The sequence below is a fragment of the Eublepharis macularius genome, chromosome 17 (assembly GCF_028583425.1).
Source record: "Eublepharis macularius isolate TG4126 chromosome 17, MPM_Emac_v1.0, whole genome shotgun sequence".
In the NCBI taxonomy this organism is placed as follows: Eukaryota; Metazoa; Chordata; class Lepidosauria; order Squamata; family Eublepharidae; genus Eublepharis; species Eublepharis macularius.
The window spans coordinates 36257523-36276127 of record NC_072806.1 but is presented as its reverse complement, the minus strand read 5'-3'; the positions used below and the strand labels follow the sequence as shown (position 1 = coordinate 36276127).

The 18605-nt window shown below is 45.2% G+C and overlaps 1 protein-coding gene across 2 annotated transcripts in view; it reads left to right on the top strand.

The window, feature by feature from the left end:
* The window catches only part of ACACA (acetyl-CoA carboxylase alpha), a 297390-nt gene that overhangs the window by 181311 nt on the left and 97474 nt on the right, over window positions 1-18605 (top strand). For both annotated transcript variants that reach the window (XM_055001998.1, XM_055001997.1), the window contains 3 exons: window positions 2967-3170; window positions 3946-4101; window positions 5671-5817. In XM_055001998.1, coding sequence (XP_054857973.1) covers window positions 2967-3170; window positions 3946-4101; window positions 5671-5817 — 507 coding nt within the window. The remainder of the gene's footprint in view (window positions 1-2966; window positions 3171-3945; window positions 4102-5670; window positions 5818-18605) is intronic.

The following is an 18605-nucleotide window of genomic DNA, read 5'->3' as shown; positions in this document are numbered from 1 at the left end:
AGACTAACCAACTTTATTGTAGCATAATAATAACCACAGCTCTCTTCGTCAGATGCATCTGATGATTCATCTGATGAAGAGAGCTGTGGTTCTCGAAAGCTTATGCTACAATAAAGTTGGTTAGTCTTAACGGTGCTACTGGAGTCTTTACTATTTTGCAACTACAGACTAACAGGCTAACTCCTCTGGATCTATGACCACGGAAAGCACTTTTTTTGAAATGATCATTTACATAAAAACTCATTACAAGTAGAAAACTAGTCTACAGTTTTTCTCCCATGTGAAGTAGGCCTTTTTTTTTTAACTTGCAAGGTATGTTTTACTGCATTGTGTGCAGAATTAATTTCAGTTGCCTGACATGATCCTCCTAGTCCTAAATCCTCTAGCATTACATGAATTAGAGAAAAATATCTTTGCTTTCTCCATGCCATTCACAATTTTATAAACCTTTCTCATATCTTCACCATTGTTTTATTTATTTCAAAGATTTACACTCCTCATTTCACTTGACTGCTCTTTACGTTAGCTTGTAATTAGGGATGTGCACCTGAAAAAGATTCGGGTTTCCCGCTTTGAGTTTACCCGAAGCGGGAAAACAATTCAGAGTAACCCAGATCCCGAAGTGGAAAGCTGCTTCGGGATTTGGGTGTTTAAATCATTTCGATATGCTCCATAAAGATTCCGGAATCTTTACGGAGCACACCGAAGCTCAAAGTATTGCTTTAAACTTCCCACCCTGCTTCTTCCCCCTCCCCCTGATGGGAGGAGGGAAGCAACATGAAAAGAGTGGCTTTAAGTTTCAATTGCCCCACCGCTTGCTTCCCTGATGGGCGGGGGAGCCTCCTCCTCCTCCCATGGGTGAAGCAAGCAGCAGGGTATTTGAAAGTGATCCTTTTATTGCTGCTTGCGAACGGCAGGAAAAGGGGGGCTTTAACTTTCAAATGCCCCACCACTTGCATTGAGTGAAGCAAGCGGCGGGGTGTTTGAAAGCGACCCTTTTTTGTTGCCAATTAAAAGTGGCAGAAAAAAGGGTGGCTTTCAAACTTCCCGCCCTGCAGCTTTTTTCCCCCATGGGAGGGGGAGGTGGGAAGTTTGAAAGCCAGCAGCACTTTTCTTGCTGTTTGCAATGCTAACAGCTAGAAAAGTGTTGTGGGCGCAGCTGCTGCTGCTTTGCCTGAAGCTCCCCAAAGTGATATGAATCGCTGTGGAAAGCTTTGCTTCGGGATTCCCAGATCGGCTCAGCAATGCTGAGGCTGATTCAGGAATCCTGAAACTTTCCAAATTGGGCCTGAGTTGGGTTAAAAACCCAAATCGGAAACCCCAAGCGCCTATCCCTACTTGTAATTAAAGCGTTAGGATTTTTATAGATTTAATTAACACCAAATGTGTGGCTTTGTGTGGAGTGTGGCACTGAATTCAAAGGGATTCATTTACTGCATTTTGATCCTGGGTCAGGTCACAATTTTCCCCAGGGCAGTTTGGCTAGGGAGCCTGATGGTGTTTTGCCATCTTCTGGGCATGAAGCAAGGGTCACTGGATGTGTGTTTGTGGAGGGCAGGTAGTTGTGAATTTCCTGCATTGTGCAGGGGGTTGGACTAGATGACCCTAGAGGTCCCTTCCAACCCTTTGATTCTATGAGCATCTTCCAAGAAACTCTATTCTGCCCTCACTCCAACTCTGTCTGGGGTGTGCCAGGTGCAGAAAGAGTGATGGGCTCAAGTCCACCCCATCAGCTCAGTGGAAGAATGGGGGTTTGTGCCTGTCCTACCCTTGGGGCTGCTACACCACCCCGTTGGCTCTCTGGTGCTCCTGCTGCTGAGGTCATTAAGGGACCACATTGAGAGTTCAAAAGAAAAAGGCCCTCCAGGAAGAATGCTTCCAAATAGCTTAACCCCCCCCCCCTTAAAAAGAAAAACCTCAAACACTTCAGCTTTTCCTGACAAGAAAGGTGCTCCAACCTCTCGTCATTTTCTGCAACCTCTGCAATAACTGTTTGAGATGCATCATGGCCAGCGGTCGAGAGGAAGAGGATTGCAGTTGCTGCTAGCCATCTGATACGGCACACATCTCAGCCACTCCTCGACCTCCTGGCTCAGGTTTGCTTAGCAACCAAAATCCCCTTCCGCTTTCTCGGGTCAAGTGGATGCAGCCCCGTTCTGCTCTTCCAAGTGCCCAGTTGATTCAAGTGTCTTTGCTCATTGCACCAGCTTGTGGGGCATGCCTCTTGGCTGAGCCTCTCACAAAATGGCAACGGAAGGGTTGAACCACGACAACTGTAAGGCAAAGAGATAGCCCCTCTTCCCCTTCTCAATTACCCCATCAGCAGCAAGGCACACTCCCTGGGTGGGTGGACCTCCTGAGGATTTAATTTAAATTTGGGGGCTGTTGGGTCTTTAAAGCAGTTTGTCACATGTAAAAATACAATTTTAGCTTCTAAAATTACATAACTAGGACAAAGAAAAGCTCCCAAGATAATTTTATGAAATGGAGGAATGCATTAATACGGGTCAGCATGACTGCTCCCTAGTTATACTCCGGTGAGTCCACCACATTGTTTCAAAGGTGGTAGATTTCTAGGTGTTATCCAGAGTCTCTTGCCAGCATTGGGTACAACATTTGGCATTTAATGCAGATAGTTCAGGAAACACCCGACTGCTGCCAGAAACGGTATCCCCACCCCCATTGCCCCGAATATTATCAAACAAAACTTGTGACATCACAGCACCGTAGAGAGAGTTTTTGTGTTCGCTGCTACTTTCATCTAGTAATAAAATTCTCAATACAATAATGTCATGTGACTTCTAAAAAAATTTAGCAGGTGTTCCAGAAAAGGTGGGGAAGAAAAGATGTAGGGAATCTGCTTGACAATGTCAGCCATTCATTCTCTGATTCCTCTAGTTCTGCCCTCAAATGGCTGTTCCTCCGGCCCTTTGCTGAAGGCTGTCTTTCTTCTCCATGTTGTTCAGATTGAGGAGTCTGTGCGGAGTATGGTGATGCGCTATGGCAGCCGCTTGTGGAAACTACGAGTCCTTCAGGCAGAGCTTAAGATCAACATTCGACTGACGCCCACAGGCAAGGCCATTCCCATCCGGCTCTTCCTGACCAACGAATCTGGCTATTACTTGGACATAAGCTTGTACAAGGAAGTGACAGACTCCAGAACTGCCCAGGTACGGCTGATAATAAATAGATGTCTCCTGCACTGACACAGAACATTCTCTGATTATTTTTTCCCTTGTAAATGGAATTCAAATCTTGAACAGTTAGTTGTTTTGTTGCTGTGTTATGTGCAAGAAGGGGTGTGTGTGTTCGAAACATGTCCGTGTGAATAACACCTGCTTCCTACTTAGGTCTAGATTCACATCAAGATTCACATCCCTCTCCCACTATCTATCCTAAAGGAACTACACATTCAGATCTCAGCTCCCAGGGAACGGGAGTGACACACCCTGCTAAAGGATCTTTAAAACAAATGGATAAAACTCTGAGGCAGGTCTGGAAATGAAAGAGGCGAGATCCTTCACCTCTCATTAGAGCCCCAAGAAGCCCCATGGTTTTTCTCATAACATCTCATCAGAGTGGCTAATGTGAAGATCCAAACCATCTAAGCACTTAGCAGGCTGAAACGTCGTTCTCTTTAGCATAAATCACCCCCAGTCTCTGAGACCATGTTCTGTGTCTCTGCGAGGCTGGATGCTGCCACCTTGGTTGAATGTAGGCAGATAGTGTGGGGGTGTCCCCTTTTTACAGAAAAATACGTTTTGGGTTCCCCGATCACAGTCTGAAGAATAGAAGGGGCCACAGAGAATAAGGAGATAGGCTATTCCTGGTCTTCACTCGTTGGCACAGAGAAAGCCAGAGCAAGATAGAGTGAAATGACAGTAAGAGTCCTCACCTGTGAACTTGATTGTCGTATTAATATTGGACATGTGTTCCCTTGTTTAGATCATGTTCCAAGCTTATGGTGATAAGCAAGGGCCGCTGCATGGAATGTTGATCAACACTCCATATGTGACAAAGGACTTACTCCAATCCAAGAGATTCCAGGCTCAGTCGTTGGGAACAACATATGTCTATGATATCCCTGAAATGTTTCGACAGGTAAGGGCTACATACTTAAACTGGGCCTGACAAATGGTCCGTCCAACCCAGTGCTTTTGTCTCCAAGAGGGACTATTCCCAAATGCTGTTGGGATATTTACATGTAAGGTCCCCAGAAAATGGTTTATTTCCCAATGCCTTGAATACAGAGGTACTCTTCCCCTTTGGTATTAGGGGTGTGCACCTGAAAAATATTTGGGTTTCCCTGAAATTAATTTAAACACTTGCTGTTTGCAAACGGCAAGAAAAGTGTTGCTTTCAAGCTTCCTGCCCCACCGCTTTTTTTACCCGATGGGAGTGGGAGGAGGTAAGTGTTTAAGGGTGGGAAGTGTTTAAAAGTGTTTAAAGCAACACTTTTCTTGCCACTTGCAAGCGACAAGTGTTGCTTTCAAACTTCCCGCCCACCGCTTTTCTTGTTGTTTCCAGCTAGAAAAGTGCTGCGGCTGTTATCGCTTTGCCCGAAGCTTCCCGAAGCGATACGAATTGCTTTGAGAAACTTTACTTTGAGATTCCCAAATTGACTCAGCAATGCTGGAGCCGATTTGGGAATCCTGAATCTTCCCAAATCAGTCCCGATTCAAGTTAAAAACCCCTACTTGATATAAATCCATCCTTCCCGCTTCATACCCACACTGTATGCCTTATTTCAGGTTGCTGTAATCATAGTTCTCGTGTATTGTTTATTAGACATCTTCATTTTATTGATTGCATTGACTTACTGTGTAATCTGCGTTGAGTCACACTAATAAAGGTGGACTGTAAATAAGGTAAACAAAACAAAACTAAAATAACTGTCCTTAGCAGAAAGAAGCTATTGGGAATTGTAGCCAAACTACTACAGAGGGAGGAAAAGTTGCATCTTCACTAACCACATCTCTCGGGGTGTTTGTTCCACTTTGAGAAATGTAGGTGGGTTGGAAAGAAGAGATGGTTTTTGTTTAAATAGAGGCATAAATATATCTAAACAAGTGTGTTTTTGCTCCCTTCTACTTTTTTTTGTTGTTGGTGTCATTTGATTTTAAAACAGCTTTTCAATTTTTAAGTGAGGTTGGGGACAAAAAAACTGTGTAGGGGGAGAAGACAAGAGGAGGAAACGGGTCTCCCCACCTCTTTCTTGCTCTCTCTAGACCCTTCAAGTGCCCAGCTTTACAAGAAAAACTCCAACTGGGCCCAGGGAAACTGAGAATGCCGATAGATGCCCCTGACTCATGCAAGGGAGTGGTTGTGTACGCAGCTTCCCTCGGAGCCCGTTTCATTGAAGTCTCGGGGAAATCCAGAGCCGCATCCCTACTTGAGTGAGCTGTTTTGCTGCTTGGGTAGAGAGGCTGCCTGTTTGAGTCCCCAATTCTGCTGCAAACCAGGCTGGGGGCTCTTGGGCTGATTGGGGTCGAGCGTCAGACCTTGTGCATGTGAAGCAGGCCGTCTGCTGCTGAGCTAGGGGCCTCTTTCTCACCCTGCAATCAGTTGATGATCTTCATTAGCAGCAGCGATTTCCGTCTTGGATCTCAGCGCAAAGAGAAAATGACATCCTTTTTTTGTAACAAGCGTCGTTTCCCTCCCTCTCTCTAGTCTTTGATTAAGCTCTGGGCTTCCATGAGCGAGTTCGCCACCCTCCCGGCCCCTCCTCTGCCTTCTGATATGTTGACGTATACGGAACTGGTGCTGGACGACCAGGGCCAACTGGTCCACATGAACAGGCTGCCTGGAGGAAATGAGGCAAGTTGTGTGGCTGGGTTGTTTAACTTCTCCTTGATGCTCATTTTGTGACTCTCCCTTGAAACATCCGCAGCCAGCACGGGCACCAGGATATATTGGGACTTCAAACGGTATGTCAGTCAGGATGCCCATGTGGCCAGAGGCCAGACCTGGCGGGGAAAGTCCTGTTTCTTTACCCTGGGCTCAATATGTGTGAAGCTTGGGTAGCTGAAGCCCTTCAATGGCATGGAAGAAAATAACATCTCATTAAGCCCCCGTTAGAAGGGCAGGATGTCTTTCTGCCGGCTTGTTGGCAGCCCTAGTTTACTCTCCCTAAAGTGAATCAATTTTTTAAAATTGGATTTTAGTAGAATATAAAGCCCCGTGACGCAGAGTGGTAAGCAGCAGTACTGCAACCCAAGCTCTGCTCACGACCTGAGTTCGATCCTGGCAGAAGCTGAGTTCAGGTAGCCAGCTCAAGGTTGACTCAGCCTTCCATCCTTCTGAGGTCGGTAAAATGAGTCCCCAGTTTCCTGGGGGTAAAGTGTAGATGACTGGGGAAGGCAATGGCAAACCACCCCCGAACAAAAAGTCTGCCCAGAAAACGTTGTGATGCAACGTCCCCCCATCTTTCAGTAATGACTCAGTGCTTGCACAGGGGGCTACCTCTACTTCTCTAAAGCCTTTTTTTAAGTAAAAAGAGCCAAGGAAAAAAATGGGAAGTGGAAGAGTTTGCAATGCGATGCTGAAAGAGAAATGAGAAAGTTCCTGATCCAAGCTTTGGAAAACTTGTGGTTGGCACACAGATCCCGCTGTGGGGCTGTGTGAAGGCAGTGAAGGAGAAGCTGGAAAATGGACAAGGAGAGAAAGGAGGAAGGTTTGTAGTGAAGGACTGCGAGTGGGCTGCGTGGTCTGTGTTGGGTGGCTCCTGGAATGGAAAAGGTTTAAATATTTCTGGATTCAGCGGGGGTTACATTAGACCTGTCTTGCAAGCAGCATCCGGCCTGCCAAGACAGATTTGGGCAGCTCCTGCTGTGGTTTTCTTTACAGAGCAATGCCTCACCAGCTTTAAAAGCAGCGCAAAAGACAGACTTGTGTGACTCGCTTCTTGTGCAAAGTTAGAGCGTGCTTAAGGTAGATGGCCCTGCAAAAGCATTGTTTTGATCCTTTAAGGAGACTAGATCTAGCCGTGTTAGTCTGTAGTTGCAAAATAGTAAAAAGTCCAGTAGCACCTTTAAGACTAACCAACTTTATTGAGGCATAAGCTTTTGAGAACCACAGCTCTCTTTGTCAGATGCATCTGATGAAGAGAGCTGTGGTTCTCGAAAGCTAATGCCTCAATAAAGTCGGTTAGTCTTAAAGGTGCTACTGGACTTTTTACTATTTAAGGAGACTGACATCCTCTGACATTTGAATTGCTTCTTTAGTGAGACTTTAAAAATTACATTTGGGGTATTTTGTATGTTTAATGTTTTGAACCACTTGAGGCATAGGCAGAAAAGCACAGCCTAAGTGTTTTGGATGCAAGTGTGGGAAGAGCCCAGCATCCTGTTTCCCACGTGACCCAGCCAGTGCTTCCAAGAAGCACAAGAGATCTTAAAAACCTTTCCCTCTTGTTTACCCTGCATCTCCTGCTTGGAGGTGTGCTGCCTCTGTTTGCAGGGGGTCAGTCCAGATCTCCCTTGGCCCTGAGCCTTAACCAGCCTGTTGCCTCTCAGTCGCTAACCCTGCTGCCTATAATGCAGAGATGGTAGTACTCCTTGTACCTTACAGGGTTGTTGTTAGTTTTATGGAAAGCCATAAAAGCCCTGGTGCAGTGGTTAAGAGTGTCAGACTAGGAGATGGAATCTCTGCTGCGCCGTGAAAGCTCGCTGGGGGACTTTAGGCTGCTCACGCACACTCAGCCTAGCCTACCTCCCGGGGTTGTTGTGAGGATAAAAAGGAGGAGAGGAGAACAACGTAAGCTGCTTTGGGTCCCCATTGGAGATGGAGGTGGGGTATAAATGAAGTCAGTAAATGATGGATGTAAATGTATGCAATGTTTCAATTTAGCTGTGTTAGTCTGAAAGCGTACATGATCGCATAAATCGTTAGCTTTTAAGGAGTTGCAGGGCTCTTTTCTGTTCTTGCACATGGTGTGTGCGAAATACTTTTGTGAATGCTGAAGTGTTAGTATAGCCTAGGAGGGGGAGAGGAAAAAAAACCTGAACTCCCAGTCCAAACTAGGAAGGTCCCAGTTCTGTAAATGAGCCCGTCGAACAGTCCAGGGAAACTTGAACCTTTGTGATGTTCCAGGATTTAAGGCACAGAAAATGACCCGAAGGCTGTTAAACATGCAGGAAGGGCAGCTTTAATAAGGGATATGTTCTTACGCCCTTTATCATATTGTTTTGTTTATATGTGTTTTCTTTTTACCTATTTCCCTCCCCAGCTTTCCTGCGTTGTTGGTTCCTTTCACACTGCATATACACAATTGACCCCAAAATAGCATTTAAGACTGCCCAAATATAACCAGAAAAATTTGGTCTGAGGGACCTGAAGAAAGGGTGCCAAAGGTAGATGTGGCAGGTTCAATTTGCGCAAGGGAGAAGCAAAATTAAAATGAGGGCTTTTGAATTTAAAAGGGGGGATGGGCAACTGCCCCTCTGCTTTTAATCGGTGTCCTTCTTTCCTTCCTAAATTTTATTTCTCCTCTAAAGCAAGGCCAGGCTCTGGTGGCATAGGAAGGTCTCTCCACAGCTCTTTTCTTTCTCTCTGCATCCGCTCCCCGCCCCTCATTCTGCATTTGGAGTGGTTGGAGGCCAGGGGAGTAGCAGAGATTCCCAAGGGACAGAGCTATGTTCTGGCTGAAATTACTACTGCCGAGCTGCCTGGGCATGAACGTGTAGTGTTTACTCTGCCAGTATGAATACAAATAGTCTTATTATATGGAACCCTGTACCCAAAGCCCAACCACTCATGTGCGCGCTCTCTGTCTCTCTCACACACACTCTCTCCCTCACACACACACACCTTTTAACCCTTCAAAGACTCTCTGTGTGCCTCAGGCCCTGTGTGCGCCCTTAACTGTCTGCAAGCAGGACATTTAAAGGAGAGGAGGGCAACCTTTTGTGCTTGAAGGATCTGCTGCTTTGTCTTGATTTGTTTGCCAAAACTTTGGGACATACCAACTGGAACCAGTTGCAAGGTGGTACCTCCTGCTGCACCCCTAAGCCATACAGTGAGGTATTCCCCCTACCCCCGCAAACGAGTGCGGATTTGCACCTGAGTTTCAGATGCATCATCAAGAGTTCCAACATCAAACTTCTACTACTAATGCAAAGACAGGTAGCTAGTGAATGCGTCCATTTTACAGATGAGCAAGAGAAGCAATACGTGCTTACTGATAAGTTTTTTACAGCAGTTTATCTCAGCATTTTTATGTATGACTTCACCAGACAGGAATGGTTCCAGCACTGCCAGTGAGGCCAGCTGCTTTAGCAATGGAGGGGGCAGAGGTTCAGCCCTTGTGGGAGTGGGAATTTCCTGGATAGCAAGATGAGGGGCGGAGGGGCTAGGCTTTAAGCCAAGGAGCACTGGGCGATGAGAGCTCCCAGTGGAGTCTTTGCAGCACTTCTGTGACCCAGCCTGGGATCTACCACTAGATCACACTCTACTCGCTCTCAAAGATTGCCCAATGCCCATTGCTGAGGAATCTGCCCAAATTTTAAGGTCAACTTGAATCCCTGCTTTGTGTGCCCAACTTCTTTGGAGGAGGGGAGTGACCACAAAGGACAGGGCCTTCTCTGCTGTGGCATCTTCTTTCTGAATGCCCTTCCCCAAGTCTCTAGCCTGGAACCATCTTGCTAAGTTTTTGGAGCCAGACTGGAGGTTTTTTGTGTTTTTTAAAAAATATTCACTCAGGGTGTTTATAAACTGTTAACCTTTGGGAGGGCTTGCCTGTGTTGCTGAGATGCTTCTTTCCCTTCGAACGTTTAGATCTCATTTTACTTGGGTTTTTTGTTCAAACAGATATTATAAACGCTCTTGTTTATGATGAGGGTTTTCATAGGGAGGGTTAATTATTCTGCTTCTTTGGAATGAAGTTTTATACTTTGTACATGGCTTATGCTATTCTTAATTTAATTATGCCGCTATTTTTAATTTTTTAAATGTTTCATGTTGCCTATAATTTGTTATGGGCACTTTTTGAATAAATCGGGGGAAGTGGCATACAAATATTTTAAATTAATATTGCTCAACATTAAATCGAAGTTATCTGGTTTCCCATAAGCGTGCTCTGATTTTATACCCATGACTTGGATCCAGCAGTAATTTCTGCTGACGCAAGTGATTTGCATCAGTGGGGCAACAATTCCCTACCTCTCCCCTCCTGCTGTGGTCCAAAGGGCCACTCCAGAGTCACAGGGGACCCCCGGTACAGCATGAAGGGGGAGTCAGAGGTGTGCAGTGGGAGAGGGGAGCTGGCAAAAAATCTCCCCCCCTCCATTTGTGGAAGTTTTCCCAGAGGACCACAAGCCTTTGGGCACAATCCAGTCAAAACTGAACATTTTGCTCATCTATTTCAATGGGAGAGTGATAGGGAAATTTCCTTAATAGTACCCTGCTGCCAATTATAAATTTCCCCTGCTACCACTTACCCAGATATAATCCATGACAGCAACCCAGTGATACAGAGAAATACGAGTTTTATTGTTTTACAAAACTCAAGACGTACAAGGTTCCCGGGGCCTGATGCGTCCTGAGCTACCTTATCCTTATGCCTAAATACTTTAATGCTAAAGTGTTTACAGAACAAAATGAATCTAAAGATCAAAAAAGGTTATTACAAACAGTTCACTTAGGTTTCATCTTACAGAGAATGATGGTACGATTACTTTGAGTGGCAGGATACAATCAAAATACTTAATACAAATAAGAATCCTTTCTGGTTCCTTGTGGTAAGGCCGGAACATAAACCATCTGCAATATGAAGTGTCCAAGGCCTTATTCTGGATAAAAATTGCTTATAGTTATGTATATACAAAGTTGTGTAGTGTCATACCGACCCACAGCATAGCAACAATTACAACAAGAGACATGGAATGTGCTGTTTAGGTGTTTTCCATAACGTTCATATGCCAGGCAAAGGTTCTTGCTCAGAAAACTAAAATGGTAGGGGTCTTTATTTAAAAAATTCTCTTTCGGAGAGTTACAGCCATGTGCACTAGACCTGCAGCTGCCGCGGAAAATCGCAGCGGCCGGTTTCGGTCCTTGCGGACATTCTCTGTTTCCCTGTATGTGCTCTGCTTCTGTATATGGTGGGTAGGGAAACATGGAATGGAGTGAAACCAGCAACGCTTTATGGATGTCTTTCCTCTGGAACATGAGAACCTCTTTTACGTCTTTCTTTTTTTGTTTTTAGCATGCTCCTCAAAAAGTAAAACGATTGTAGCAGTGCAGGGCCTTTTTTCTGGGAAAAGAGGTGGTGGACCTCAGTGGGTTGCCCTCGGAGAAAATGGTCACATGGGTGGTGGCCCTGCCCCCTGATCTCCAGACAGAGGGGAGTTGAGATTGCCCTCTGTCTGGAGATCAGGGGGTGGGACCACCAGCCATGTGACCATTTTCAAGAGGTTCCGGAACTCCGTTCCCCTACGTTCCAGCTGAAAAAAAGCCCTGTAGCAGTGTATGGAAACCCATGTATGGTACAAGCACATTCCTTGCAGGGCTAGGATTGCTACTCCCTGAGGAGGGTGTGCACACACAACAACAAACACAGGCTGCGGTTGGAGGGCATATTACAGCCCACTTATTGAAGCTAAGCAGGAATAGGCTTTGTCTGTGATGGAAAAAAGGCAAGGCTGGGGTTCTGGAAAGCCCCCCACTCACCTGGCTTTCCGCAAACGATGCAAAACTAAAAGGCTTTTTACTCAGATAGGAGGGGTATATTGTAGGGAGGGGATCTCAAATGATCCACTAATGAGTTAGGAACCAGAGGCCTCACCACTATGTTGTATTGGATTCCTGCTAATGCTGTGTCTTTGTGAACTTGTATCTGTTCACCCTATGGCATTGTTTATGGAATTGTTCCTGATACTGACTGTACTGCGTAATCCGCCTTGAGTCTCAGGGAGAAATGCAGACTATGAATGACATAAAATAAATAAATAAAGCTGATTCTTTTTTGTAAAGGAAGTCCCTAGTCCTGCTGCTGCAAAGACAAGCGTGGAAGTGCATGGTGGGCAATGCTTGCTGAAACTTCAGAAACCAGAACGAGGTTTGAGGTGCAGAATTTCGTTCCTTAGAATGAGGATACAGGGGAAGGGGTTCAGGGCAGAGGCACCTTGCTGAAGCTAAGCAGGTTTGGGTCTGCTCAGGTTCTGGATAGGATCTCCCCCCCACCCCCCCGCACCTCTCCGTGTACACTGCCTTGGGTTCTGGACATACATGGAATGGATATATTTTATAAATATGGGGTTACCGCTATGTAATATGTGAAATGCCCCTGACACTAAAGATCGGCTGAAAATTATTTTACAAAAAATCCTTATAAGGCAGGGGGAGGAAAAATGGAAGTAGGGTTAGATTATAGGACTTTTCATTGATTCGTCATCTGCTTTTTAGTGTATCAAACTGAATGATTAGTCAATTAATAAATGTGAACATTTCCACTGCCTCAGTTGGCTGATCATCTAATTAGTTGTCTAACCTCTTGTCTTTCAACTATTCAGTGGTTTGATTGGTTACATGTTAAGTTAGTTTGTGTGCCAGTGGAATAACTGGATACCTTTTGGGATATGTTGAACAAAGTCTATAAGCACTTTTGACATGAAAACTATCATTCATAACTAGAAAAATCAAAAGCCAGCCCGATTTTTTTCTTTGTTACCTGCTGCAGTAGTGTGTCAGAAATACAATAGTCTAGCCTCTAAAATGAAGGGAAAGTGTTTGCTTATTTTTCAGCCTCTCTGTACAGTTTGTGTTCCTCAGTTAAGTGGCCATAAAGCTGTAGTTGACTTTACTGATTAAGCGTTGCAGCTCCAGTAAAATTTAGCACCCTGATCTGATGGTTGCAGCCTCCACGGGTCGGCTCTGATATGACACAGAATAAGGCTGCTGGCCTGCTAAGTCCAGATAGCAAACCGAGGGTCTCCGTGGCTGCCAGAGTCCACAGAAATGGGGTGGAACATGTCGCCCTTTTTCTGGTAGTGCTTCTTTGCTTCTCCTTTAGATCTGAGGCAGCAATCAGGAGAGGATATTCAAATTCAAATTTATTACAGTCAAATGAAGTTAAGCAGAAGTTAAAAACTTGCGCTTGTTTATGACCAAAAGACAATATTTTGCTACTGGGAGAGAATATTAAAATCTACAAATAGCTAGGATTGTACTTGCTGGCTCATAGCTGGTCATATAAAACAAGAATGCTTGAACCAAGTCCCATCAGCCTGACAGTTTAAGCTTGGGTGAGGGAGAAAAATTGGGATTGTTGAATTAAGAAAGTACAAGCGGGGTACCTGGACTTGAGGGGGGGGGTCTCATTTTCCTCTTCCCTCCCATTTCTTCTTTCCCTTCCCCTCCTTCTTTGGAGGTTTTTAAGGAGAGGCTAGATGGCCGACAGCGATGCTGATTCTGTGAACCTGGGCAGATCATAAGGGGGAGGGCAGGGCTTAGTTCTCGTAGCCCCCTCGTACACTCCCAAGGTAGTGCCAATCACCACAGGGGGTTGGACTAGATGACCCTGGCGGTACCTTCCAATCCTATGATTCTGTGATTCCCTGGCAGCCCCTATAGCCTCACCCCTTTTCTTGCTTCCTTCTCTTCTTCCCACCCAACAGTCAACCTATCTTTATCTGCCCCCCTGTCTTCGCCTTTCCCTTTTCTGCCCCTGGCAGCATTTCCCCGGGAATGGTCTGGTGCAGTTGTGTGGTAGCAGCTGCTGGGCTGGGCTTAATTGTGTGGTGCTGAGAGGACTGGACTAAGGTTGCCAGCTCTGGCTTGGGAAATTCCTGGAGATTTAGGGGTGGTGCTTCAGGAGGATGGGGTTTGTTGAGGGGAGGGAGCTCAGCAGAGATGTGGTGCCATACTACGCCACACTGACTGTTGTGAGATGGCTGCTGTTGTGAAGTAGCAAGAAGCCGGGCACTGCAATGCTAGTTGCATGGTAGCAAGTCACCTGTGGTTACTTCTGGCCTGGCTCCAATTAATTCTTCTTTTAATACCAAAACAGCCCTGGAAAGGGCCTTGCTCCCTCCACTGCCTTTTCTGACAGAACCCAAGGCTTGAAGGCTAGCAATACTGTTGCGGTTGCTTAGCAATGGCCACTGAAGGCATTCATTTCTTAAAACTGCAGTCATGCTTCTGTCATTTGGAGGATTTTTTTAACCCTTCCCCCATTTATTTATTATAAAAAATAATTAGAGAGAGATTTCAGATTCTTTGGCAAACCTGGGATTTTCCTCAGGTTTACAGACAGATCTTTCTTGTCTGTCCATGGCCCCAATCTGTGGATTTAAGTATCCATAGATGGGACTATGCTGAGAGTTGTTACATATACTGATGTTTACAAATATTAATGTATATTTTTAAATGAAGTTTGCATTCTATGCTCTCTGTGAGGCATTTGATTCATTTGTTTAATATATATTGGCATTCTGTGTAATACTTTAGTTTTTGGAATATTTTCACACATAGCACCCCCCAAAAACATGCTGCGCAGTAGGTGAGGAAGTTGTTTGAGGGCTGTAAACTTCATGTTTTGTAGCTAGTGGTGAGAAAAGCTTGCTGTGGAGAATCGGATGATCTGTACCTCAGCTGGATTAGACTCTGTCATGTGCCAAAATGAGAAATTAGGATTGTTGTTTGTTGGAGAGGCATTTGTATTGAATTGTGTTACTCAGGGCTTTTTTTCACCTGGAACGCAGTGGAACGGAGTTCCAGCACCTCTTGAAAATGGTCACATGGCCGGTGGCCCCGCCCCCTGATCTCCAGACAGAGGGGGGTTTAGATTGCCCTCTGCGCCGCTCCAGTGGCGCGGAGGGCAATCTCAACTCCCCTCTGTCTGGAGATCAGGGGGCGGGGCCACCGGCCATGTGACCATTTTCATCGAGGGCGATTTAAACTTTAAAAAACTACCCCCTTGTTCCAGCTGACCCAAAGCGACGTCATTGTGCGGTCCTGAGTTCCACCACCTCTTTTCCCAGGAAAAAGGCCCTGGTGTTACTAATAGTAAGGTTGTGGTGTTGAGAGTGAAAACATTAGACTACATTCTCTGGTATGCACAACCAGTCTAAAGAAGCAATTTAAGCAGTCATCTGCCTGAAAGTGTTATACCTGGTGGGTTAGCCACGGGCTCGGCTGTTTTTTAACTTCCTTTTTACTAGGAAGCAAATCTGTTGGAAACTTTTTCCCTAAAATGATGACTTTGTAGCTTTGAGGACAGGCGACCATTAATGTGCTCTGCATGGGACCTGCCCTGGGTGGCGATGGGAATGCTTCAGCACAAAAGTTTTTGATTGGATTGTATCCAGTGTTATTGATTGAGAGAACTGTGAGTCTTGTGCATCACTTGAACACTGAGTTCTTGGAATGAAGTTGTGTATTCGTATCTCGTATTTCAAAGTTGTGTATTCGTATTTCAAACACAATCCTACATTTCAAATTCAATTGCCCCAGAAGCTTAAACCATGGCAAAAAAAAAAAATCAGTGGTATGAGCTCACTTCTTCAGATCACTCACGAAAGCTCATACCCTACGATGAATTTTATTAGTCTTCTAGGTGCTACAGGGCTCTTGCTCTTTTCTCCTGCTTCAGACAAACACCGCTACCCATCTTAAATTACGTGTTTTGCAGATTAAGAACTTGGAATAAAAGGTGGTATGTTTCAACTCAAGACAGAAATTTGTTTCAGAGTTTGACCCTTAGCTCAAAACACTTATCACTCCTTGTTAAGACAGAGGAAAGATTGAAACTACACTATAATGCAGCGTCTCCTTTGAAGATAGAGATTGGAACGAGAGTTGGTATGCATGTTCAGAGCACAATTCTGCACGTCAAGGTCAAGCATCAGCTTAATTCCTGTGCCTGTTTTGAGGGAATAGAAATGTACCCCACTGTTGCCACATCATAATGCAGTATCCTCCTTGAACACGTAGATGGGGAAATTGGGGATGTTTTTCTTTGATATTCTTCATTTGAATTTCAAACGCCAGTTCCTTCTTCCTATTTTATGGAAAGAGCAGGAAGTCCTGATAAAAATAACATGTTTATGTTTTACTAGAGGTGAAGACTTTTGGGGTTTCTTATCTTAAAACTGATTAATCAGTTTGAAGACTAGGGGATAATTAAAGAGGAAAATATTAAATCAGCCATCACCTTAATCTGTGTATTGATTATCCCAGCTTTCCACTCAACCGCTTCGGGCGGTCTTCCATTTTATTTTCACAACAATCCTGTGAGGTAGACTAGCCTGAAAGATATCCAGAGGTCACCCATAAAGCTTCATGGCTGAGTGGCATCTTCCCAGTTCTAATGCGTTCTAATATTGCATCTCCCTGGCACTTTCTGCCCCGTGACCCTTTATGGTTTAACACATTTGCTGCACTTCAGCTGTGTGGGGGGGAAAATCCCTTCTTAGGTATAGGGAAGGGTGTGTGCATGAGAGCCCATTTTCCACTCCTGATTTCTCTTGAAGAATTCTCCTTGTCCTTTTAAGGGATGCATAAGACAGCATGCATGTGTGTGTATGCATACACACACACACACACAAGTCCAGTGTCATTTCCCCCCTTTTGACACTAGGCGTCACTGTTCTTCTTTCACAACTCTCTCCAGTTCGGAGTGGAGAAAAAATTCTCTAAAACATCTCCTTTCCTGTGCACAGCCAGCATTTCTGGACAGAATTAGGTGAAGGGTTATTGTCAGAGCTGCACAGGGTGATCAGTACTTCTGTTTGGGTGCCTGTGTTGTCCCCAAATAGGAAAAGAGTCCAGTAGCACCTTTAAGACTAACCAACTTTATTGTAGCGTAAGCTTTCTAGAACCACAGCTCTCTTTGTCAGAGGCATGGCTCTGCCAACATGGCCAACTCCTCTGGATCTGTGTTGTCCCAGAGGATGAATGGACTGAAGGCCTCTGGACTTGTGGCCTTGTTTTGATGGAGGCACTTTTCTCGCTGGCCAGAGCTTGGACAAGAGGCTACTCTGTGTAAACTGCTTTATTTAATGGATTTCTAACCCGCCTTTCTCCTCGGATGCTCAAAGCGCTTAGAGCTGAATGGAAAGTGGGCTCATGACATTGTCCTAGCCAAGTAGCCCTTGTCTCACTCGCTGCCAGCATGGGAGGCTGCCACGGTGCCTCTTTTTAAGCCCCTCTGCCACAAATTACAGTGACGGCCACCATCCGGCTTTCTGAGAAAGCTGCAGAAAAATTCACAGAGGAGGACAGGTCTGTGAACCACTGGTAACCACAATAGATAAATGGAGCCTCCATGTTCAGAGGCAGTATATCTCAATCCCAGATGCTGGGCCCAACCAATAGAGGAGGGACATTTCTTTTATGTCCTACTTATGGGATTCCTGGGGGCTTGTGGATGGCTCCTGTCGGAAACACGATCTCGAACTAGATGGACTCTTCGTGTCAGCCAGCAAAGCACTTCTTAGTAGATATGATAAGATGGAATGGGATCATCCATATCCATAAGATGGAATGGGATCATCCATATGCAAAAACAGTATATCTCAGAATATCAGGTTTTTGGTTTCATACTGGGGGGGGGTCACTTTTCATGCTGTGCCTATGGACTTCCCAGTGGCCTCTGCCTGACTGTTAGAAACAGGATGCTGTAGTAGATGGATCTTTGGTGTCCTTGAACAATGCTCTTCTTCTAAAGAGGCTCCTGGAGCGGGGGCAATAAATACAAAAACAAGCATTTGTATAGAAAGTCCTCCTGCTCCGATTACACCATGCTCACTGCCCACAGGCTAAGTAGTTAGAACTTGACGCAGGGATTCTGTTCTGGGCAGCAGGCTTGTGTTGGCCCTAATGCTTTCATTCTGCCCCCAAGAGAGTCATAAGAAAAGACCAGTCCCTGCAAGTAAGTGCAGTTAATGATCAGGGTGCTTGGAATGGAGAATGGACTGGTGCACGCTTTTATCTCTTGGGGAGTGGGAGTGAGGACACACTTCTGGGACATGCTCAGGATGCAGGTTGACTGGATCACAATCTGGCACGAACCACTCACATGCACTATGCGCTTAATGTGTTTGATTCCCCCTCCCCTTCATAATGTCTGCAACAATTTACTTGTATGGGGGCACACAAAACACAGTGTTTTGTGTGCCCCCAGCCCACATAACTGCCTCACGCCATGGCATCACAATATGGACAAATTTGCCTCGGATGTTATGGGTGGAGGAGGAATGTAACGTGGAGTCAGCTATTTTGGAAAGCTGTTGTGCATCGAATTTTCCATTGCTGGGACTCTTAAGTTGACTCTGAAATTCTTGTAACTAGGATAAGGTATGGGCAGTTTTCCAGCAGAAAGATTATTCTTTAGAAGCAGTTCTCTTGTGTGTCAACACGGCATAGAATTACAGCTGGCGTGTGTTTATACATTTGCTGCCCCAAATTTAACATGTGATCTTCTGGTGTGTGTGTGTCTGTAGAGTAGGAATGTATGTGAAAAATTACATATATACTATAATACAGGCGAGGTATTATGTATCTGTCTCTCTGTCTTGCAATTCTGTATTGCCGTTGTTACCCAGGGAGCAAATGACATCCCAGCACAGAACCCTAATCACAGTTCGGAACATCAGAAATAATGATTGCTT